The sequence below is a fragment of the Typopeltis vanoorti genome, chromosome 3 (genome assembly GCF_054136105.1).
Source record: "Typopeltis vanoorti isolate ZY-2024b chromosome 3, IOZ_Tvanoo_1.0, whole genome shotgun sequence".
Taxonomy (NCBI): domain Eukaryota; kingdom Metazoa; phylum Arthropoda; class Arachnida; order Uropygi; family Thelyphonidae; genus Typopeltis; species Typopeltis vanoorti.
Window position 1 is genome coordinate 116333482 of NC_143551.1, and position 26357 is coordinate 116359838.

General features: G+C 32.9%; 1 protein-coding gene across 1 annotated transcript in view; it reads right to left on the reverse strand.

Annotated features, from left to right (window-relative positions):
* LOC150108493 (thioredoxin reductase 1, cytoplasmic-like) overlaps positions 1-26357 on the reverse strand; it is a 158395-nt gene that overhangs the window by 87445 nt on the left and 44593 nt on the right. The window contains exons 4-5 of the mRNA XM_090415906.1: positions 20369-20441; positions 5479-5547 (exon numbers count right to left, since the gene is read on the reverse strand). Of these exons, the coding sequence (XP_090272032.1) occupies positions 5479-5547; positions 20369-20441 (142 nt within the window). The remainder of the gene's footprint in view (positions 1-5478; positions 5548-20368; positions 20442-26357) is intronic.

Sequence of the window (26357 nt, forward strand, 5' to 3'; positions counted from 1 at the left end):
ATCAAATTCCTTTTACAGCACTCTTCCCTACATTTCTGAGTTTTTTTTCAACAGCCTCTAGAATATCTTGCCACCTTGATTTTCTATGTTCTTACCAGTCTTCTCATGACTTTTGTTTAGGAAGTTTTACAGTGTTTAGCTTTCTTACATTTGTCTCTGTATTCTCTAAGAGCACAAGCTGACCTATTTGGTAGAAACTTTCAATATGCTTTCTACTTTCCCTTCCTACCTCTAACTTCCTGTGTCCACCATGGAGTTCTGATTTTTCTATCCTTACAGACAACCTCACCACATGCCTCTCTGCCTGAATAAATGTTTTCTTCGTGGCTTGTTACTGAATCTCTTAGGTATGGTTCCTGTTCTCAAACTCTTTCATTTTTTCTGCAATCATGGTTGTGCATTTTAGTCTACAGTTCACATCTAAGAGCTTCTCAACTTTTATTCGTTTAAATCTTTCTTACATGTTCTTTTCAATATGAAATTCAATTTTATTCTGCTCAAGACTAAATAGTGATCACTTCCAATTTTAAATCCTTTGTGCACTGTAGTGTCCTGCACCAGTGAGAAAACATCACTATCAACAATAATATAGTCAATGAGACTTTTCTTATTCTTTGCATCTTCTCTCCATGTGAATTTGTGCACATTTTTATGTTGGAACATGGTGTTAGTAATAACCAGTCCATGTCCTGAGCAGAAATCCAACAGATATTTGCCATTATTATTAGCTTTGCTATTTTCTCCAAATTTTCCCAAAATATTTTTGTATGTCTGATAATCATTTCCTACTCTGCTATTTAGATCCTAACAAGGACCAACTTTTCCTTTTTCATTGTGTCAGTTGCTTTCTCTAAAGCCACAAAAAATTCCCCCACTTCTACCTTAGTAGAAGTTTCTGTGGGACCACAGGCACAAATAAGTCTCATTGTCCAGTTCCCCATTCTGATATATGCGCACATCACTCTACTTGAGACTACCTGCCATTCAAGAAGATTAGCCTCGTATTTAGTGTTGAATACTATGGCTACTCCTTTTCCTTGATTGTCATTGCCTAAGTATAACATTTTGTATTTATTGCTCAGAAAGATCTCACCATTTTTTTTTTTTTTTTTGTCTTTTTTGTTTCAGTCACCCCTATCATGTCGATCTGGTACTTATCCAATTTTTCAGCTAGCTCTGTTTCTTTGCCATTCAAGGCATCTTAAGTTGATAGTACCGATCTTGAAGTCTGGTGATGTTGAGTTAGGATGTGTTTCAGGATTTGATCCAGTAGCTGACTTTTTGCCCTGGTTCCCTGGCAAAAACAATGAGGCCCTTGTTTAACTGTGCAACACCCTAGCCAAATTAAATCCTGTCTTATATTGTTTATAGGATTTTTATATGTCCTATATTTAACAATATAGGATTCTTATTTTAATTACTAAATCCTGTCTTGTTGTACCATCATTTTACATTGTAGTTTAAGCTAATAAGAATACAATTTGGTCAGCTAAATCTCAAATTGCCAGCCCATCCTCGTTTGTTCAGTATCCAGGTAACAGCCTGCACCATGAGAAGGTGAGGATTGGGCATTAGGTCAGAAGCATGACTGGATATTCATATTCCTTTAAAGACTATGTGGAGGTCTCCTCTTAGTTATACAGCTTTAACTCTTAAGCACATTGTGGTTTGGGTGGTTTGGAAAAAAAATAGAAAGACATCTTTAATTTCCACTTAGAGCATTCCTTAGAACCAGTCGAAGAAAGAGTAATCCTTCTTGAGGTGTCCTGGTGCTATGGATGCAATCGTTTTTTCCAGTGCTACAAGGTCTTTACTGGGATGATCTGGTTATCTTTCAAGATCTAATTTGATTTAATGCTGTTTACTAAATGTATACCATTGTATTTTCACCATTCAAGAATAGTTGTTGCCTTTAAAAAAAAAAATCCTAAGTTTCAGAGAGAAAAACCCTCTGCCTTTGTATCAGGCTGGCTAACTCTTGATTGAAAAGATCTGATAAAGGTTCCTCACATCATAGATGGGATTAGAACTTGGGTCTTTCCAAGCAAAGGGCTCATCTATACCAACTAAGCTATGGAGGCTCTTGGCATTTGGTTATAGATGCTCTTAATGTTTATGCATGACACTGGCTTAACTATTTTAATTAAAAGGGTATACAAATTGACATATAAATAAAAAATGCAATGCATTAATAACAATTTACACTTATACCATGCCTGACATAATTACCAAATATGCACAGGAGGGAGAGTGAACAAGCAAGGTAATAGCCAATATACCAAAGAAAGAAAAACATTAAGCCGTGGAACACCACATGCCTTTCCCCTACTTTCTAAAATGACAGATTCCAGTAACTATATACAGGGTGTTCGGGATAAATTTGACATATTTATAATTAATTATATTTTTCCGTAAGTTGCATGTATTAACACACACTTCTCTTCATTTAAAAGTTTGGACCCTTCTTCATTCACATACAAGATGTCAGAAAGGATGGATAGCTGGAACCCACCTGAATCATGGAAGAGAATAACTTGTATCATGATGATTCGTGCCCGCCATCAAAATAAGGATATTACGACTGCTGCCCAATGCTCCCTGAATACAGTAAAAACAATCAGGCATGAACTAGAGACTTGCAATGGTGACTACGAGGATGTAGCAAGAAGAAAGATCCCTAGCAGACGATCTGATTGCGTTCGTACAGCAGAATTCCTCGCAAATCTGCAGGAACAGGTGTTGAAGAACCCTGGCATTGGAATTCGGGCTTTGTTCGTGGAGTTGCTAACTGTAGTCAAGCCCTGGATAACAAGGGTAGCCAATGGTAGGCCGTATGTATGGCAGCAGGATTCGGCCCCTTGCCACACCTCTGGGAAAAGTCAAAAATGGTTGTCTGAAAATTTCTACGACTTCACCAGTCCAAATGTTTGGCCTCCAAACTCCCCAGACCTTAACCCCATGGATTATTTTGTATGGGGCGCAGTTGAAAAAGACACCAATCGCACTTCCAGTAATACAAAAGCCCAGTTAATGGATAAAATTAAAACAGTTTTTGCGGCCCTTCCCAGGGAGACTGTAGCATCAGCTTGTTCGAGGTTCCGAAGCAGAATTGAAGCTGTGATCGATGCTAATGGTGGTTATTTTGAGTAAATCTTGTTGATAGTATTGTAATTAACTCTGCCTGTAATGTTTTTTGTCAATTCATTAAATTTAATAGATACAAAGAAGATTTTCTTTTTCCTTACGAAACTGTCAAATTTATCCCGAACACCCTGTAGTTATAGCCACTTGATTTTTAGTTTTATATCTATTACCATAATCAGCTCTCTTCAGTCCACTGCTGAATGAATGCCTCTCCATGCTTTATTCATTTTAGCCAATCTTGTGCATCTCTTTAACTTTTATCTCATCATCCCACCTTATCACTTGTCTACCTGGTTTCCGATAAACAGTTCTTGTCCATTTTGTTGTTCTCTTTATCGAACTGTTATCAAACATTCTCATCACATCCTGCCCAGTGCCATTTGTTACCCTTTTATTACTAAGGCAATATCCATTACCTTTGTTTGCTTCCTTATCTGAGTATTATTCTTTTTTATGCGAGTTTATTCCCAAAATAGCTCTTTCCATGTTTCTTTGGGTTGTTTTCAGTTTTTCTAGGTTTTTTAGTTAGACTCCAGGTTTCACTACCATAGGTCATTGTTGGGAGTACACACTGCTTGTAGATTTTTCTTTTTAGGCACTTTGGTAAATTGCTTTTAAATATCTCTCTATAATTGTTTAAAACTTTCCATCATGCTCCTATTCTAGCTGAAATTTCATTATTAAAGTTTATGGTTGTTTGTAATGATTTGTGCAAGATATTTATATGAATACACTATTTCAATCTGTCTGATTTATTTCAATTTTGTTTTTGTTCTGAAGTATTTCTAGTACACATTTTTGATGATTTCACCATATTTATTTGTTTTCTATTTCTCTTTCATTTAAATTTATTACTGATGAAACTCTCTTATATATATGAGTTAATATATAATATAAATATCATCTATTCCTATATGTTTAAAAGCTTCAAGCATTTTACACAGGTCTATTGAATCAAAGGATTTTTCATAATCTATAAGCCAAAGAAATTGGTATATTAAGGCTTGTAAATGATCTAAAGTTAAGAAGGATGTTCTGAAACATTCCTGTTCTTTTGTTGATGAAAATTTAATATATTGTTTTTTCTGCCATCTATAATTTTTGTAAACAGCTTGTGAAGGACTTTGTAGAAAGGTTACAGGTCTGTAATTTCTTATTTCATATTTTTTTGCCTCTCTTATATAGAAAGATGATTTTTCCAGTATTCCAACTTTTAGAAAGATTCTTCCTGTTCTTAAACAGGAAGTATACAATTCTGCTAGTTTTATGTGCAAAGGATCTCCATTTTTTAACATTTCTATTAGTATTTCATCAATTCCAGGTGACTTTCCATTTTTCATTTTTGTAAGTGCATATTTTATTTCATCTCTGATCATATATTCATTGTAGTTTTCAGTATCCATTTCTTTATTGTTTATATCTATACAAGAAGAAAATAATTGTTCTATTAAGATGTCACACCTGAAAAAATAAGCACAACCAGGAACTTTATGGAAATATTCAGATAACTAGATATAATGCTAAAAAAATTAATATTATGTCAACTTCAAATATAAAGAATTAATTTATGGTACCATGAGCTTGAATCAACTAAGTTTACTATATATCAACAATTTAAGATTTTTTTTAGCTATAAACTTTTCTTTTCAAAAAAATCCAAAATTAAAATAAATAAATAAATAAAGACTTTTCAATTGAGGATAAGTAAGCCAGTCTCATATGGAAATGGGATGTTTTTTCCTTCCAAAATAGATGAACCAGCCAAGAACCACGTGTACAACTAGCAAACTAATCGCAGGCATGTGCTTGATTAGGGATTAACTTCTCTAATCAAGTAAGATGGGCAACTAATGAATGAAATATTACTTGATAAGATAAGATAAGCTTAAATGGTACCTTTATGGTAAGGTTTAGGTCAAAGTTAAGGAAATCAAGTTACTATTATCAAATGAAATCTAGTTTTATGTATAAGAACAGATGTATCACTTGATAACAGTTATTCAAATACACAACTGTTTCATGAACAGTTGATGACCAAAGCAAATAAGCCTACAATGACAACAGATTATATTTTAATTCTGCATGTTCCTCAGGAAATTTATTTTGTAGAATGAAAAACCCAAGTTTACTGTGAGAAAAAGAAAAATCATGAACAGTAATTCAGAATTAACTTGAAGTTATTTTAAAAAAATGATAAATTTATGTTAAGTTTATCTTTACAAGTTTAACTGAAAATTAAACTTTCAGTTAGAAATAACATTAACAAGATTGTCAAGCATACAATAAATCTATAGTAAAATTTAAAAATGAATTCTTGAGAACTATTTTGCTCACCTAATAAAGCAGCTTGATGCATTAGTTTCTTGGGAATGCAGCCCACATTTACACAGGTTCCTCCTAATCCTAGAATAGATTAATAAAGTTTGAAAATGCAGCCATAAAAATAAAATGTTTCAAGATCAATTTACAAATTGTTTTTAAAAAATTATACATTTCGTAGTAAACATGAGAAAATGTGTTATATATATATGATGTATATCAATAAAATAAAAATAAACTGAACAAGTTCGATTTTGGATAATACATAGAACTTTCATAATATTTTTTTTTACACATAATAAACAAATAAGAAATTAGGTAACAGCGAAAGAGAGATTTTTGAAGCTTAATTTTGAGGAATCCACTCCAAATTTCTAATTTTTATTTGTAGCCCTTTCCTATTTCTTTAAGTTTCTTTTGCGCATATAACTGACAGATCACTTAAGAATCCATCCGATAGTGTCCCTTATCAGTTATTATGAGTAAAGAATTGCTTTGAATATTACTGCTTTGCTAATAGACAGAAAATATTTTCAAATTATTTTAATTAAGGATATCAAGGTCAATCTGCATTTAGTAATCACATAAAAGAAAAAGATTTTCTAAAAAACCTGAAAATACTTCAACAGCACATATAACATCAGATACTGCTTGATTTTCATAAATTAACTTGACAATGCATACTTGAAAAGCACAACCCAAATCAACCTGTCTCTTATTGTGCATTTTAAGGCATCACTGACCTGAGAAAAAAAGTCTGAGAACGTTACTGTTGGCAGTCATATCTTCACACTGGTTCAGGAAACAAAATATATACAGGGAATTTGAAATATGTGATCATTTCATTTTAAACAAAATGGAATGGAATATATCAGATTAAAGTTTTTAAAAAAGTCAAGGAGTCAACTGTAGACTAAAATATGCAATTATTCAAAAAATATAAAATTTTTAAAAACAAGAACCAAACCTGAGAGAATCAGTCGCAGACTGAAGACATCGATTGGTTAAGTCAGAGATGAATGTGTGAAGTTGTCTGAAAGGATAGAAAAATCAAAATTCCATGATAGACTTTCTTGTCACAGAAAAGAATAAAGCATGTTTAAAGTTCCTAGCAAACAAGTCAGTATGTGTTTTGAGTGAAAGAGGGAAAATGTAAGAAAGCTGTGTTTTTAAGCTTAGAAAAATTCCTATAAAAATAATCAGAAATAAAAACTGAAGACAGATATTCTAGATAATTACTTTGAAAGCTTCTAAAATGAAATAAGCAGCAATATAATAGTGGCATAAAATTTGTGTTGTAAAATTTGTAAAAGTTGGCATATAATAGGGGCAGAAGGTTGAATTCCAGATGACTGATATCGAACTCAGATAGTATCCATCTGTAAAAATAATCATAATTTAAAATTCTGAATATTTTTACAAATGGTTTATGTTAGAATGTTTATTAGTTTTAGTTTCATAACATGCATTGTCGGTACTAGCGATGTGCCCATTATCGATGTTATTTTGTTAAAATGAAATGTATAGCAGTTAAAGATTTATGTACTTACTGGATTTGAATAGGTGTATTACTTTAAAAAATTTTATAGTAGTTTAAAATATTAAGTGCTGTGTTTTGAAGAGACATTCTTGTTACGCTAACGTAATCTACGTGTCTGCATTATACCGAACTTCTTGCTTGCCAGTTTCATGGAGTGCACATACTCGCCGAGAAGTTTGATGTGAGATTGACAGCTGACAAGAAGAGCGTTCGGTATCAGGGTAATGGAGAGTAAACAAGAAGGGTGTTCGGAGAAAAAATTAGAACACAAGTCAGCAGATATTTAGATTTGGAGGAATTTGATTTTTTTTATGTGACAGTCGGAGGAACATCAATAGTATATTCCAAAAAAAAGGAATCGTGGACCTATGAAGTTTCAAAGTGGAATAAGTATTGATAAATAAAAGAAAATATTGCTATAGCTGTTTTAAAAGGAATATTCGAGGAAACGCTAATTGGAAGATTAGTAGTAGATTCCGAAAAGGGAATCGTAGAACTGTGAATTTTTTAAAGTGGAAGAGTTAAGACTGTCAATAAGCATTAGTGAATAAAAGAAGAAATTGCTATTTATGTTCTAAAGGAATGTTCGAGAAAACTCTGATTAGGAAGTTTCATCTGTCTTAAGGACACCAGATCTAACTATTATTTCTACTAAAAAGAGACAGAATTGAGTTAGGAAGAATTAATGTGTGCTACATGAGTGATGAGAATGGATCCTGTAAAAATGAAGAATAAAGTCATATATCTTTGGAAAAGGGCCATGACAGAGAGAGAAACTGGCTATGAACATTGTGTCATTGTGCAAACAAAGTGTTTAGTCTAGTCTTAGTGTAAGTTTATTTTTTAAAAGGCCTTGGATACAACTAAATTTGTAGTCAGTTATGTAATATTGTTTGAAGTGTATATATATTAAGTGTTTGTGTTTTATTAAATCTGTTTATTTTGTATTTTGGTCTTAGGTCAGTGATTTTTTGGATTCTGAAAGAAATAGTAAAAAAAAGGTCATTGCACCAATCAGAGTGAACCCTTGTGCAATAAATGAAAGCACTCGGGGGGGGGGGGGGGGGGGGGGGATTGTTGAACAGAGATCATCTCTATATAAACATCTCTAAATAAAAATCCTATAATATTAACAATGGCACAGCCGACTTAAAGGATTAGTTATAACTGGTAATTAATTTACGGAATTAACAACGCATATAAAGTAAATTAATTAAAGATAACTTTAATGAATCACTTCTATATTTCGACAATGTCACATTGTCATCTTCAGGAACATAAAGATATGGTATGTGCACTACAGGAACTAACAAAGCAAATGAGGAAGAAATAAAGACACTAATTTTGTTCCTAAAGTCCTAATGGTGCCCTCTTGCGGGCTAATTTGGTAGTCTTGGCTGTTGGGCTGAAGTTCTCATAATGAAAGTCTCCCAAATTTGGGGCAGTTTCATGCACCCAAATTTGTTGAGGTTAGGAACGTTTTTTAGAGCTGCTGAAGATTCTTTGAATAATCTTTCGTATTTAAACTTGCTGCGATGGATTATTTTTGTCTTCTTCCAACGAATTTTATGGTGGGTATCTAAGGCATGGTCTGCCAGCCCAGAGCGGCTGTACTGGTGAAACCGGATGTAGTCTTGGTGTTCTGAAATCCTGATATTTGTTGTTCTGCCTGTTTGGCCAAAGTAGGACAATTTGCAGCTGCAAGGGACCTGGTATACACCAGGTAGGTCTAGGGGAAGTGGTTGGTCTTTGGTAGAGCGGATAAGGGATGCCAACTTTTTATATGGTCTGTAACAGGAAGTAAGGTCATATTTCTTGAGGATATTAGTTATTTTTTCAGAGGTGCCCTGGATGTAGGGGATAGTGATAGACTTGGTGTAGTCTTTATTGTTGAGGGGGGGAGTTATGTGGATGATGTGTTTGCTATTTGGCCACATGGCTCAGACTCACTCCACTCCTTCCTAACACACTTAAACAACCAACATCCCAGAGTCCAGTTCACCTTAGAAAAAGAGGAAAACAACACCCTCCCCTTCCTAGACACTTTAATCACCCGCCAGCTTGATGGATCTTTGGTTTTCTCTGTTTACAGAAAACCCACCCACACTGGCAGATACATTCACCAGCAATCCCCCCCCCCCTCACAACAATATGGGGTGATAAAAACACTATATAACAGGGCAAAATTAATCTGCTCAGATGACAAGGCCCTGACTATGGAACTAAACCACATCCTCAACACTTTCTTAGCCAATGGCTATAACCCCAAAAAATACTAAAACCTGAAAACCACAACCCCCCCTCCCCCCCTCAACAATAAAGACTACACCAAGTCTATCACTATCCCCTACATCCAGGGCACCTCTGAAAAAATAACTAATATCCTCAAGAAATATGACCTTACTTCCTGTTACAGACCATATAAAAAGTTGGCATCCCTTATCTGCTCTACCAAAGACCAACCACTTCCCCTAGACCTACCTGGTGTATACCAGGTCCCTTGCAGCTGCAAATTGTCCTACTTTGGCCAAACAGGCAGAACAACAAATATCAGGATTTCAGAACACCAAGACTACATCCGGTTTCACCAGTACAGCCGCTCTGGGCTGGCAGACCATGCCTTAGATACCCACCATAAAATTCGTTGGAAGAAGACAAAAATAATCCATCACAGCAAGTTTAAATACGAAAGATTATTCAAAGAATCTTCAGCAGCTCTAAAAAACGTTCCTAACCTCAACAAATTTGGGTGCATGAAACTGCCCCAAATTTGGGAGACTTTCATTATGAGAACTTCAGCCCAACAGCCAAGACTACCAAATTAGCCCGCAAGAGGGCACCATTAGGACTTTAGGAACAAAATTAGTGTCTTTATTTCTTCCTCATTTGCTTTGTTAGTTCCTGTAGTGCACATACCATATCTTTATGTTCCTGAAGATGACAATGTGACATTGTCGAAATATAGAAGTGATTCATTAAAGTTATCTTTAATTAATTTACTTTATATGCGTTGTTAATTCCGTAAATTAATTACCAGTTATGTCTAACCAACGTATAAGTCTTACCACTAGAATAAAGGATTAGTTATTATGACTTAACTTTATTTTTAACACCCAGAAAGTAAATCTTGAGTCAAGTAAAATGGATACAGCAGATAGCAATTCTGGTAGTGAAGTTTCTTTAGTTAAAGATGAGGAATTTTTTAGGTTAATTAATCCAACTTTAGAAATACACTTTCTAAAGTTGGATTAATTAACATTTCTACCTTCTTTCTCAGGAGATAGTAATGAAAGTGTAGAAATATTTTTTGAATATGCAGAAAAAATGAGAGATTTAAGAAAATGGTCAGATTTTCATTTGTTAATTATATTTTGTAATAAATTATTGGACAAAGCCAAAACATTCTTAAACACATCCCCTTTACTGAGAGACACTGATAGTTATGCAACATTTAAAAGTTTGCTAATATTGAATTTTCAAGTGTAAGAGAATTAGGACCTAACATTTGGAAAATTCATCAGTGTATCCAAAGTAATAAGGAGTCTGTTTCAGAGTATTACCACAGATTTTGAAGTATTGCTCATAAATTCAATGTTTCATCTGAAGAGAAATCCTCTTTAGAATGGTTGCTGTTTAATCAATTTAGGCATGGCTTAAAGATAATTTGAAAGAACCAGCATACAAGAAAGAGGTTAAAAATCTTGAACAGTGTTTTGAACTTGTTAAGGAAAATGAAGAGAGACTTAGAGATATATTTCATTCTGCAAATAAACAGGTAAATTCTTTCCAGTATAATGAAACTCATTCTCCTAACATTTTCGCTGCAGATAAAGTGAGAGAAGTAAAGTTTCAAAAATTAAAAGGTGCTAAGAAAAAGAAACAGTCTAAAGAAATTTCTGCGAATTTCACTGATGAAGATCCAGAATCTGATTTCAAGGTACAATTACATGATTTGGGAAAATTAGAGGAACTGAAAACATTTCTTAGTGAAGAAATAGAAAGACAACAGAGACCAATAGTAAAAGGGCAGGAACTTTTGTTTAAGATGATATCTGATTTAACAATATCCAAGAATCTTACAGATAATCAATCTTTCTCTTGTGAATCTAATGGTATTGACAAGAATAAAACATCTCAAATGAGATATGTTCCAAAATGCTTTAGATGTAATAAACCTGGTCATTTTGCTAAAGACTTATGTTAGGGATAAATCTTGTTTTCGACATAAGAAATCTGAGGATAAAAGTAAATCTGGAAATAATTATTATTCCAATATCATACTGGCAAGAACAGAAATGTCAAACTACTTATTACACATGGGTAAAGCTAAAGACAGCTCCAACCCTAAAAGAGAGTTTGATGTATCATTAGCTCCTTATGCTAATGGGGGTAATCCTTTGACAGTTCTACAAAGATTTATTGCAGTTGTGCCTTGTGAAATCTTACTTGACACAGGTGCACATATTTCACTCATTTCTTATAGTTTGTTTAACAGAATTAAATCTCGAATCCCAAATGACATTTCAATTTTAAGCTATCCAATTACATAATTAAATTAAAGGGCATATTTGAATCAGAAATTTCTGCTGATAAGAAAATCTATGTTTTTATTTCAATTCCTTGTTTTCCATCAAAAGTGTGTCATGCATTAATAGTTCTTCCAGAATCATCTAATCCAAATGTACAAGTAATATTTGGAATTGATTTTCTGAACCATCATTGTTTTGCATCTAATTTTGTTGATAGTACAGTGTCCTTGTGTGGACTAGAATACTGTTTAGACAGGACATCAGGTGACAATGGAAAATTAGAGCAATCTCCTGAACTTTTTAAACACCCTGATGATAATGATCACCTGTTTAATATTGAGACTCTTAAGAATAAAGAACCTAGTTCACAAATTTGGGAAAAGGATAAGATTGTCCGAGCTCAAAAAGATGATCCTGCGCTTAAAACTATTTATGAAAGAGTATTGAAGGGGGAAACTCAAATGGATACATTTTTAAACCTGGAAAACTTATATTTTGATAAAGATGGATTATTCTTATCTAGATAAATGGAAGAAGGAAGGTTGAAAGAAAATATTGGCACCAACCAAAATGATTCCTTGGATTATATACACTTTCCATGATTCTGACTTGACAGACACTTCCTATAATGGAAGTGTCCTACTAAGGATTTTCTAGAATTTTCTAGAAAGAATAAAGGATTGTTACATCTGGAAAGGTATGAAGAGTGACATACTCACATATATCAAATCATGCAATAAGTGCCAAATAAGATCCCCTTTTAGAGGAAAAGCTCCATTACAACCATTTCCAATCCCAACTAGACCTTTTCAGGCTGTTGCTACTGATGTGGTAGGTCCACTGCCAATTACAAAAAAATGCAATAGGTACATTGTAGTAGCCATAGATATGCTAACTAGATTACCTGAAGCAGTCTCAATGAAGGATCAAACTACAAAGACTATTGCAAGAAAGTTCTTGAATATGATAATTTGTAGATATGGAACTCCTCAGACCTTACTTTCAGATCAAGGAGCAAATTTTACATCTGAACTATTGTTACAGTTATGTAAATTACTCAATGTTAGGAAGATTTTTACACCTTACCACCCACAGTGTAATGGTATGTGTGAAAGGCTGAATAAAAATATAAAGCAAATACTTTCCAATCTGGCAAACACTAAAATGAATGATTGGGACACATATCTTTCTCAAGCATTATTTGCATGTAGATCTGCTTTCAATTCTGCTATCAAAGAAAAACCATCTTTTGCTTTATACGGCTTTTATCCAATCTTTTCTAATGAACTTGTTTCAGTCATTCGTAATACAGGATACAATGACAAATGAGTATCTGGAAACAGTTGTAAATAAATTATCCACTATTCACAGATTAGTAGGTGAAATAAGTAAATTAAGTTCACAGAAAACTAGGCAGTATATAAATCGTTTTAGTATAAGTCATTTGCACCAGGAGATTTAGTATTGTTAGATGATAAATCTAGTATAAAAAGGGAAATTAGGAAGGAAAGCTTCAGGTCCATATAGATAAATTTTCTCCTGTGAATTTTAAGATTCAAGATGTCAAAAATCCTAGTAAAATTATAAATGTACACTCTGATAGGTTAAAAAAGTACTTTTGAGGGAGTAGAAATTTAGTTATATTAGGAGACAATATGAATAAAATATTGAAAGATCAGGATTGTTTTCCTAGTACTAATTGTGCATCTCATTCACAATCAAATAGTAGGAAAGGGAATAGTTAAAGCTCGTAATTCAAATACACAGAAAAGGAGAAAATTAAATTTGTGTAAAACAAAATCTAATGCAGGAAATTTTAGAAATCCTACGATACATAATTCAGATAATGTACAATGTAAAAGTGAAGATAATCAAATAGACTCTAACATGGATGAAATAGTAGCAGAATATCATAGGTTAGTTAATTTGGAGTTAAATAAACCAGAAGAATGTGAAATTACCTCTAATTTAGTTAATAAGGATAAAGAATCTCAGAAACCTGTAGAATTTGATTCTGATAGTGATGATTCTGTAGATTTAAGGCATAATTCAAATAATTTAAGTGAAATATTTGAAAGGTATAGAAATGAGATTTGTAAGTATAGTAAATTGGAAGAAGAAAATTCTGAATTATCTCTAGCATCAGATGATTTTGAAACTAGTGATTCCAAGAGTGTCAATAATGATAAGCAAGAATCACGTCATTATTTAAGATCTAGGAATAAGCATTAAAGATTTGTTAAATATAGGTTAAATATTTAAATTTAAAAAAAAAAAAAAAATTTTTTTTTTAGATAAAGATGAAACTGATGTAAAAATAATCATAATTTAAAATTCTGAATATTTTTACAAATGGTTTATGTTAGAACGTTTATTAATTTTAGTTTCATAACACGCACTGTCGGCACTTGCGATGTGCCCGTTATTGAAATTGTTTTGTCAAAGTGATATGTAAACCATTTAAAAAATTGATGTACTTACTGGATTTGATATTTGTATTACTCACAGAAATTTTATTATAGTTTAAAATATTAAACTGTGTTTTATGAAGACATTCTCTTGTCGTTAACGGAGACAGCGTGTCAGCCATTATATTTAGTTTCTCGCTTGCCATTTTCAAGGAGTGCGCATGCTCGGCGAGAAGTTTGATGTGCGATTGACAGCTTACAAGAACAGCGTTCGGTATCAGGGTAACGGAGAGTAAACAAGATAGCGTTCAGGAGGAAATTGGAACACAGGCCGGCAGATATTTAGATTTGGAGGAACTTTTTTTTATGTGACAGTCGGAGGAAAATTAATAGTATATTCCGAAAAAGGAATCGTGGACCTATGAAGTTTCAAAGTGGAATAAGTATTGATAAATAAAAGAAAATATTGCTATAGCTGTTTTAAAAGGAATATTTGAGGAAACATTAATTGGAAGATTTATAGTAGATTCCGAAAAGGGAATCGTATAACTGTGAATTTTTTAAAGTGGGAGAGTTAAGACTGTCAATAAGCATTAGTGAATAAAAGAAGAAGTTGCTATTTACGTTCTAAAGGAATGTTCGAGAAAACTCTAATTAGGAAGTTTCATCTGTCTTAAGAATACCAGATCTAACTATTATTTCTACTGAAGAGAAGACAGAATTGAGTCAGGAAGAATTAATGTGCTACATGAGTGATGAGAGATCCTATGAAAATGAAGAATAAAGTCATATATCTTCCGAAAAGGGCCTTGAATCCTTGAATGACATTTTGTCATTGTGAAAACAAAGTGTTTAGTCTAGTCTTAAGTGTAAGTTTATTTTTTAAAAGGCTTTGATTCCAATTAAATTTGTAGTTAGTTATGTAATATTGTTTGAAGTGTATATATATATATTGTTTTTGTTTTATTAAATGTGTTTATTTTGTATTTTGGTCTTGAGTCAGTGATTTTTGGATTCTGAAAGAAACAGAAAAAAAGAGGTCATTGCACCAATCAGAGAACCCTTGTGCATATATAGGTACACATGGAAATAAAAAAAAATTGTTAGAAATAAAGAGATCAAATAATAAAAAAATCTCTTCTTGAAACAATGGCTCAGCAGGTAGGATTAATATTATGATAATATCCTCTATATAAAATTCTCAAATTATTACACATCTATAAAAAAAAAGGAAATAAAACTGAATGTGAGAATTTCAGAGGAATTTTCTTGCTGAATGTTCCAGGTAAATTTATGAAAGCATACTTAAGATGACTGTGCATAAGGAAAAATTCACAAGATCATAACTCTTATTTCACCTGGATTCAGAACAAATAGGGATTGTTAAAACATTGTCACTTACACAAATAGTTGAGAAATCATGGGAATATAATGATTTGGACATTTTGTCAAACTGAAAAAGGCATACGACATAGCCAAGAAGAAATGTGTTCAAAACGCTACTGTTACATTGTGTAAACTAGATATTATATAGAAGAATATAACAGTCTGTATTTAAGTTTAAGGAAGTAATCAGAACTGAAGTTGAGATGTTTTGATGTAAAACCAGGTGCAAGATGAGAATTTGCACTATCTCCAGTTATTCTCTATATAGATCACATAAAAGAAAGTAGCATTAAACTGGATATCAAAATTGAAGATGTTATTCTTAGCTTGGGAGATACTAAGGCAAGTGATCAGAACTTATTCAACCTTTACCACGAGTTGCCCCAGTCCTGAAAATACTTCAGGCACAAACTTTGTTTGCTTACACTTGGATAAAGGATTAAACCAAATATATAATTGTAGCATAGTCAAGTGAAAAAACTTCCATCAGATTTCTAGTTCCTTAATTTTGTCTATTTATTGAAGATAAATGGAAAATTTAAGGAATTTATTCTCAATTTTAGACCATTATTAAAGTCTCCTTATATAGTGAAATTATGAGAAAAAGTAATATATATCTCATATCTTTTATAAATTAGGCCTAGTGACTTATTACAGCCAAATAAACTAAACAATTCTGGCAATGGAAGGGCAAATAATCCCATCTCTATAGTCTCTGTCAACATACAAGCTTATCTGCACAATGACTTGTCTTGTTGTCTGTTTTGGAATGAACAAAAGTTTCCTTTTGAATTTCCAATATTCCTTTTGAATATAGGAGCAAAACTTATCATTCTGTAAATTAGGCTAACTTACTACAAATGAAAAGCTTTAAAAATATTCTTCACATTAACGAGGTCATTGAACCCAGTTAACAACCAAAAGGACTGACACTGACAGTTTTGGTTTTAGATTAAAAAACAGCCAAAGAAAATAAGGTTACGAGGTGTGTATTATCTGTTAGTTCTGTGTTAGTTCTTTAGCCAATTTGTTTAACATGATGATAAACACAAGTTCTTGGGAAGTTAAAAAAAAACAAAAAAACTTTAATTGTATGGTGGACACTTTTGCAATGTTTACGTGATTAAAAAAAATGGCAGATTTCGGAGAACAGCATGTGTACATTGAGTTTCATTTCAGATTGGGAAAAGCTGCCACCAAAACCTTTAAGATGTTAATACTTCTTTTCAGAGAGGAAACAATAAGCATCAAACGTGATTAGTTTCCAAGTTTGAAAGTAGAGTAATGTGTGTTGATACTGAATGCTTGTTTTCTAAAATTCATGGAAATATACATTACAAATTTTCAAAAGGTCAAAATGAACTAAGATATCTAATTAGCTATTTACTGATAATATACAGAAAACCAGAAGTGCCCTGAAAAATTGGTTACACCACTAAACTGGAATTTCTAGCCAAAATCATGGCTGATCTGGCACACCACTCCACCAATATTCTTGAAGTTTGTCAGTGAAGGGAGGAAAAATTTAATGCCATTATCAAGATAAAAAATCATTGCTAAGTTCAAGATATAGGGTGTTCAATAATGGATGGCTTTATAAGTCACAAGGGAACCACTTCAAAAGGTACAGTACAAAATATTTCCAATTGTATTTTTTTTAATTTTTAAATCACACAAATTACTTGCATGTTTCATCACTTGATATAAAAATGGAGTCAAACTCGTATTAACCATCCATTAATTATTTTGCTAATAACAAAATTTCAGAATCACTATTGTTTGATAATCTAGCCTTGAATTCCTCCAAGAAAGAGACTCAAACAATTCTCAATTTTGATAATTCACCGGTGTAACCCAACATTATATTATTATATTATAATGTTGAATTACACTGGTCAACATATCAAAAGAACATTTTTGTAACTGAAATAAATCTATGATTTTAATGTATTTCAAGGTATTGAATCCAAAAAAACTATCACGTAAAGAATCTTTTTAGCTGCTACTGTGACTCAAGTCAGTAATTTCAAAATGGAGGCATGGTTTAAATACATCTAAACTTGTCTTATATTGATTACCATACGCACCAACACAGTTCTACTAAAGTTCTTATGCTCAGACATCTTTGAATCTCACTTCAGTTATATTAAGATGAACCGAAAATAACTATCCATTGTGTGTAGTGTTTTATTTACAAGTGTTATGTAGTAACACAGCATCACTTGCACAAATAAGAACTGCATACTGAACTGACTAACATATATACAGGAAAACAATTAAGCATTTAATACAAAATCAGATTTTGTGATGAGTCTTGTGACAGGAAAAACAACAAATGGACCACTGCATGAAGCAAAAACAAAAATGAAATCAAATATAACAGAATGCCTTCTCTCTCTCTGACTGAACCCAGTAACATACTATTAGGAATCCAAGGAAAAATTTTAGCACAGCTAATAGAACAGAAGGTTTACTAGGCATATATAACACAATCCTACAAAAACAGCACATTCACAAAATTTGCAAAGAATACACATAAAGAATACATACAACATACACTTATATGTACAAACAAAACTGCATAATACACGTAAAAAAAATAATTTTATAATAAAATTAAAATAAATCTTCTACACTTTGAACAAATGAGTTAATCTATCCAAATTTTTAAATTACTAATGATGAATGAGTCATCAAGAAGCTAAGATATCATATCAGGAAAAATTCCTTGTGGGTTTTCTGCTATATGAATATAACAAAAAAATTAGATCATTCAAAATGTAATTTTCCAGGTGAATCTGAAGTAACAAATGTAATATGCACTTCTATATTACAGGTTGATATAATCAAATCAGAAATAAGGACTCTACACTGATTAAAATAAATATTCCTCTCTCAAAAGCAGAAAAGGGAAACAACACTGCCACCAATATGGAGAGTTAAATCAGTTTTTTTTTTTTTTTTTTTTTTTTTTTAGAAAGGCTAGTTATTTGGATGCTACTTATAAGCTCTCAAAATTTTTGTCTCACTTTTAATCTAAAAGCTAAATCATCCTCGTATATAATTGACTGCCACTGACGCCTGCTCAGTAAACTGTGCCAAAAGAGCTAAAAAGTTATCATGCACTTTCTGGTGCAAGGTTAATTGTTTTTCAAGACAGGTAAAGTATTACTCACCAACAAAAAGATAAAAAATTGACAAAGCCACGTGAGGACCTTGAAATAGTTGAGAGTACAAAATAATCAAGTCAATGCCAAGGGAACAGCTGTTGCTTTTGGGAACATGAGACTGCAGGAGTGTGTTTACTCCAATGGCTATATTGAAAAGATCAGACTGGAAGTTACTGAATATCATCTCTGCAGCCATACTTGGCACAATAAAACTTCTGGTTATTTCCTGAATGGAAGACATCTTGAGGGAATATGTTTTAAAAATGACAAGTAAGTCAAAGCAGTGAATAAAAAGTGGCTAAAAACATTAAGTGGAGAAAATGTACTGAAAAGGAAGATTATGTAAACAATTAATGCATGAAGCTAAAGTGACCTCATATTATGTCTTACTTCACTTCTCTTTTTGGGTGAGGAGCTATCACAATAGTGGCATTACTTTCAGATTGTCATCATAAATATGCAAGCTTTTATTCCAATTGCTAAAAAGGATTACTAAAATTATTCACTTTTGGAAAGATATTATTAACATATTCTATTATTTAAAGTTAAATGTTATATCTAATTATTGGCCTGGTTGGCAAAGTTGTTAGCATACCTCCACTCTCCAGCCAATAGGTTCAAATCCCCCATGGGCATGGATGTATGTGATTGTCTTTAGGTGGGAGATGAATGTTATTGCACAATGTGAAACCACTGCCCTGCTTATTGGAGACCTAAAGTAGCTTGAAAAAGTTCCATATTTGGTCTCTAGAAGGATTTGCAGATTGTGTAAAAAATAAATAAATATATATATATATATATATATATATATATATAAATTGATAAAAATATCCCTATTCCACTCGCAGTACAAAATAATTAATAAATAAATTTTAAAAAATACAATAAAATTATATATACACTATCTACCAATAATTGTCTGGACACTCCTGTTATTTGAAGTTATGGAACATTACAGGTTTGTTAATAACATAAAAATGGGAGTACAGATAGTAGACAGCAGTATTTCATCATAGCAGTTGAATACAGGTGTTATAGAAACATGACATGAACTCAGTGAATTCGAGAAGTGTCATTGTGGGTTGTAACATTGGTGGCATGTCCATATATGCCATTCAACTGGAGCATCCAAAATCAATGGCTGGCAATGTGATCAACAAATGGATTCTGGCATCACTAGTGCAGGAAAACACCCAGGACAGCCACTGAAAATAACTGACAGGGACAGGAAGGTGTTAAAATGGGTGGCACGCAAAACCCAGCAATCGTCACAGGATAAGGAAGTGGTGGTGCTGCCTCTATATAAGGCATTGGTCAGATCACACATGAACTACTGCTCAAATTTTGTTGCCTAGTTTTCATTGTAATGTGAAACACTACAGAGGATCCAAAGACAAATGAACAAAATGATATCAGCATTGTGCAATGTTGGTTGTACAAAGCAAATGTGGGAACTTGGATTACACAGTTTAGTGGATAGGAGAAAAAAAAAATATTACACAGACCTTCAAGATGATTAAGGAATTTTACCAAATTAATACAGAAGGAATTATATATATATATATATATATATATATATATATATATATATATATATATATATATATATAAAAAGGGCAGACAGTAAGATAGGAAGAACGAAAGGCCATCCTTAGAAGTTGTATAAAGATGCAGTGAAGAAGAATGTGAGCAGTGGATTTTTTTTACATGGAGTTGTTGGTGAGTGGAATGCATTGCCACAGTACACTGTGAATAGAAGGAGTGGGAGTGTAAATGATTTCAAAGTTCAATATGATAGACATGTTGCTAGTCGAGTGGACCTCCCATAATGAGAATTCCATGAAGGTTACTATAAAAAAAAATAATACTTACCCCATGATGTTCCTAATGGAGTAGGTACAACAAAATCGAACACTGCCACATTTTTACCTAATCTGGCAGCTTCCTAAAGAATATAAAAAAAAAAAAAAGTACCCAGCTTGAAAGAAATGCTGCTTAATAAACACATTCAAAACCAAAAGTTTCCTAATTTTATAATGATGCACTTATCATGTATACTTAGAATCCATGAAGATAAGCAAAAAATAAAGCATTTGTAACTTTTACTATATGAAATAGATGACAATTTAAAAATAGTGTTTTATTAATGTGTGAGAATCAAAAATGAAAAATAAAAAATTGATATTGAATAATTCCAAAACTTTTTATAGAAGGTAAAGCTAAATTATATACCATATTTTTTGGACGATAAGACAAACCGGACTATAAGATGGATCTCAAATTTATGAGACAATTTTTAGAAAAAAATCACAAACCTTAAATTTCCTTTATGCGGCGTGACACGTGCTTGGCTTGCATTGAAAAAGTGGAAATCCAAGACTTACCTGATATCACCTACCTTCGAACCATAAGATGCACCCCAATTCTAAGTCGATTTCTCTACGTAAAAATAAAAAAAATCTTGTTCATTTTATTAGACTAGCTGTATAAACTAGATAACAGTGAGGAGATCACCACACATCGTATATTGGGTTTTATTCTTTATCCAAGCGTTAGCAAATGAAGTTTGCACCTGAAGTACTTTCAGGACTGAGACAACTCGTGGTAAAGGTGTTAAAGGTTCTCATCACTTGCCTTAGTATCTCCCATAATGCAAAGCACATCTCCTTGTGGACATGTATAAGGCTATGCATTAAGGGAAGGGCCACTACCCAGACTGCTTTTGACCTTCATTGAGGTCTCATCAGTGGAAGCCAGACCCAGAGGTGGTGATACTAAGGTGGAAGTAATGGAGAAGTCATATTTACCTATACGAGTTGCCAAAGGTGTCATACCTTATTATTAAAATTCTCTGGATTAGAGACAAGTTTATGGAAGTTTTTTTTCACTTGACTATGCTACTAATTATATATTGGGTTTTATCCTTTATCCAAGTATTAGCAAACAAAGTTTGTGCCTGAAGTACTTTCAGGACTGGGGCAATTCATGGTAAAGGTGGTATAAGTTCTCATCACTTGCCTTAGTATCTCCTTGCAGACATGTATAATGCTATGCATTAAGGGAGGGGCCACTACCCAGAATGGTTTCAACCTTTATTGAGGTCTCATCAGTATCTCTCTCTGGCTCCCACTGATGAGACCTCAATAAAGGTCGAAAACAGTCTGGGTAGTGGCCCTTCCCTTAATGCATAGCATTATACATGTCCACAAGGAGATGTGCTTTGCATTATGGGAGATACTAAGGCAAGTGATGAGAACTTATACCACCTTTACTATAAGCTGCCCCAGTCTTGAAAGTACTTCAGGTGTAAACTTTGTTTGCTAACACTTGGATAAAGGATAAAACCCAATATATAATTAGTAGCATAGCCAAATAAAAAAACTTCCATAAAGATCACCCCACAACCACACATTTAAGGAATATGGAGAACCAATGAAGACTTCTGACCTAACGTCAAAGCTCACCTTCTTGCTGTGCATCTTTATTAGCAAGTCTACCTAGAAATTGAATGAAGATGGGCTAGAAAATTTGGGATTTAGCCAATAAACTTGTATTCTATATTGTTTAAGCCAAAAGACAATGATGGTGCACATAAAGTATTGATGGCTGGACACTGTCTTTTTTTTTTTTTTTTTTTTTTTTTTTTAATACACGCAAGGCTGCAAGGCATATAAAGCAAATAAATGCTGTATTTATTGTACAGTGAATTCATGACTAAACAAACACACGTAATAACCACAGTAATAAGTTTTAATAAGTAATAAGTAAATAATTGTAATCATGTACCCTAACTGTATGTTATTCCTAGTATTGTTTGAATTAACCGTACTGACAATGTCCTATGATACTCAGGATGAAATATTTACTTATTAAAACTTATTACTGTGGTTATTATGTGTGTTTAAATAAATGCTATGCATGGGAAGGGGGATTAAAAGCAAAATAATCTATAATATTCCTGTTGAAGGGCTGGAGGTTGTAGTCTTTGTACTTTGTAGGGGAAGGTTATTCCACAGAACTGAAATAGATGAAATAAATGATGACAGAGTATCTGGTTCAGCAAGTCAGCAGTTAACTGTAAGAGGATGTTAGCAGCTGCTGCTCATATTGGTGTAGGTTTCGCAGAAATGCAGAAGGAGACATAATGAATGCAGGTTCTGCTGAATAATGCCCATGGAAATATCTACAGAAGAGATAAAATGTAGACCATCTCTAAGACAGTGAGTGAGGATTCAAACTGAACTGCTCTTTTGAACAGCATCAAGAAATTTTATGGGTCTCAGGTGTACCATCCCAAATGTGAGAGCAATATTCCAAGGTTTGGTAGGTTTAAGATTTGTACAGATTAAGTAACTGGACAGATGAAAAGTGACATCAACTGAAAGAGGATGCTAATAGACATGATACAATTATAAATGGAAAGGCAAGGTGTCCAAAACATTAAACATTTTAAAGTAAAATTGTAGGTCATCAATTGTTGTCTAAATTTATAATTTGGATAATTTTTACGAAAAAAAAAAAAAAAAATTTGATGGAATTAGGGGCTTCTTGGTTTCCTGCCCAATCCTTTTTTTTTAAATTCACGCTGTTCTTTAGTCTGAAATGCATAAGTTATTTATGCATATCAGTTTATTAACTCTCATGCTATCTCTAGTTAACATATCAAGGCATATCACAGGCTGTTCCTCACTGCCAGTCATTAAATTTAATCTTGCAAAACTAAGCAATAAATGCTACTGTCAGCAACTGAACTTTTTTTTTTTGCCTATAAGGCTGCAATTACACCAAAATAAAGTGCACATATGAAAATGCCTTTACATTTCCAAATAGATAAAAACATATAAACTGGATTATAATCCTAATGTTCAAATATTCCATTAATATCATTCAAACAAGTTCATATTTGAAGGCATATCATTACTAGACAGATACCTGATAAATTAAAAGGACAGATCTGTGGATTCAAATATTTCCCTTTTAATTTCTAGAAACAGTGCTATATAAATCCTACAAATTATATAGTACCAATGGAACATCATACAAAGCAATACATAGCCAATAATGATGTAAAATCATATGCATGCTATCTCCACTCCCATTCATCATGAGAGTGGATCACATTATGAAGGAAATGTGGTATTAAATTTAATATCAAAGTCTGAAATGTTTAACTCAAATCTTTACTTTATGCAAATGCTATAATAACAAAATACAGTAGTACTAACTACTGTATTTTTCGGACCATAAGACACACCTTTTTACATAGAGAAATAAACTTAGAATTGGGGTGAGTCTTATGGTCCAAAGGTAGATGATACCGGGTAACTCTTGGTATCATATGAAATAGCCCGTATGTAAACCCAGTAAAGTTTACATATGAAAACTTTACCGGATCAATAATAGTTAGTGAGAAAGCGTATGTGGTTTTGAACAGTTCATATGGATTATTTTTATAATTCGCTGAATTTTTTTTTTATTGTCATAATATTATAAACATGAGTGTAAAACAAAAAAGACTTGTATAATGTGAGTTATAAATTGATTGTGGTAAATTATGCAAAACAACATGGAAACAGAGCAGCAGAAAGACATTTTGGTCCACCGCCAACAGAAAAAATGATTCATGAGTGGAAAAAACAAGAAGAACAATTGAAACTGCAAAGCAAACATAAGACATCCCATGCATTTTTCTTTTCCTAAAAATTGTCTCATAAATTTGGGGTGTATCTTATAATCCAAAAAATACAGTAAATTGAATAAATGCTGTAATGTTACAAAATCTGTAATGAAAATCATCAATAAAGAGAAACTGTGAAGCATTTATCAAAATGCACTAATAAAAGTGCAAATACAGACATCTGGACTGTATTCTCAATATTTTTTTTAATCCTAAATTTAGAATTTTTAAACAATGGTTTGATTAGGTGACAAATTAGACAAGGTGGCTGATGTGGTTATATCAGATTAGAGGCATAGGGGAAAATGTCCAGTTTATATATTTATATGTCAAAATAGTAGGAATATGACTAGTGTGGGGAGTAATTTTAAAAAATTTACTTACCTTGTTTTGAGTAAGCATAGAATTTATGTTTTATGATATTGAGATTGGGGACTTCTGCAATTATTTTACAGGGACTGGGATTGTTTACATCTCAGATTGTATTAAGTAAGCAGTTTTTTCGATTATAGTGATGTCCCCTTTATTAAGCCTTACTGATATGAGTAATATTTTCTGCTACTGTCTGCACCATTGTAAATGTATATTATTATTTTTTGCCTATATATGTAATATCTCTATCTTTACTCTCTTCTGTCTTTATTCTATTCCTAATTCTTTATAGCTTTACTCTAATGCGCTTTTTCTCTTTTATCCTTTCTCATTTACTCTACTGCGTACTATGATTATCCATCTTCTGTATTTACTAGTCGAATGCCTATATGAATACTGGAAATTTATTTGTCACACTGAGCCACCAATGTATCATTTAATTAGCATAAGACTAAATAAAATTTCCAGTAGATTTCCCTCTCTCTCACGAATGAAGTTTCTTTTATCAATGTTTACTTTAACAGTCGTGGTTCATAAATAACTGAACTGCGTTTTTATTGCCTTAAATTATTTCCCTCTCACAAGTCTGATTTATTTAAGAACAGTGCAGTTGTAAAATAAAAGATCAGGCAGAACTCTTTTAACAAATAATTAAAAGAGATTTATTTACAAATTATACCTGAATTAAACAATAGGAAGATTGCTTTCTCTATCCATTTATAAAAATCTTTAGCATAAATTAGAACCTTTTTACTTTAACGCTAATTAACTTCTTTAACTCACAATCTTATTTACTCTCCGCTTACAAATTCAACTTATTAAACATCTAGTTTACTTGCAAAGAGGCTAATCTTTACAATTTTTCCAATATGCCAATCGATTCTCTTAATGACACTTCTTACTGCTATTAACCAAATTCTTAAGTCTTTCTATAACATACTATAAGAGGAATTGTACAAAAGTATGGAACTTACAAAGGCTCAGTATCGCACATTCAGTCAAAAGTCTTGCACAAAAAGTTCTAAGGCAATTATTTCATCTCAGATCTCGAGCTTCTTCAGGAATGTCTGGCTTCAGTAATATCTCATCGGGAAAATAGCGGACTGCGGACTGTGGTACTCATTCAGCTCCGGAAAAAGATTGTTCTCCCACAGTGAAAAGAAAAACTTCCAAGCGAAGCTGCCTCGGGAAAATAGCCTTTTCTCCTCTGTTTGGCTTGCCGAAAATGCCCGAACGACTGCCATCTCCAACAGCTTGAACTACCACCCTCCAAGAAACTGAAACTGCTGTCAACTCTTAACCAGGATCCGTCTCTCTGGCATCTGGAAGCCTTTCCTTCTTTGGCAACGTCTGGAAGCCTCTCTCTGGCCTGGAAGCTCCTCTTTGGCAGTGACTGGAAGTCAGGAAGCCCCTTATGCTTGGCTCAGTCCCTTTTATTTTGTGATCTCGTGACCTTGCACTAAGGGTAGTAAACCCCAAAGAATTCAGCATGACTTTTATCTTCTTTTAATTTTAACCAGCTCTTTGTTCTCCTCCATACAATCTTTTGATCGTATTTTGCCAGACACGGAAACTTGTCTCTAAAACTAGCAGACCTCTTTGATACTTTGCTTCTCCTTTCAGGGCTGCGGAAACTTTCTAAACCTAGCTGCACTCTTAGATACTATCTTTAAAGGTGTTAGTGCAGTAAGCAATGCTTATATACAAAACTAGTAAACAAGTACTGCACTCTTACATATAACTATATACAAACAAAGTTCCAATGGCAAAGCATTGCCTTTGTTTTCGACGTTAAAACAGTAAATACATTCA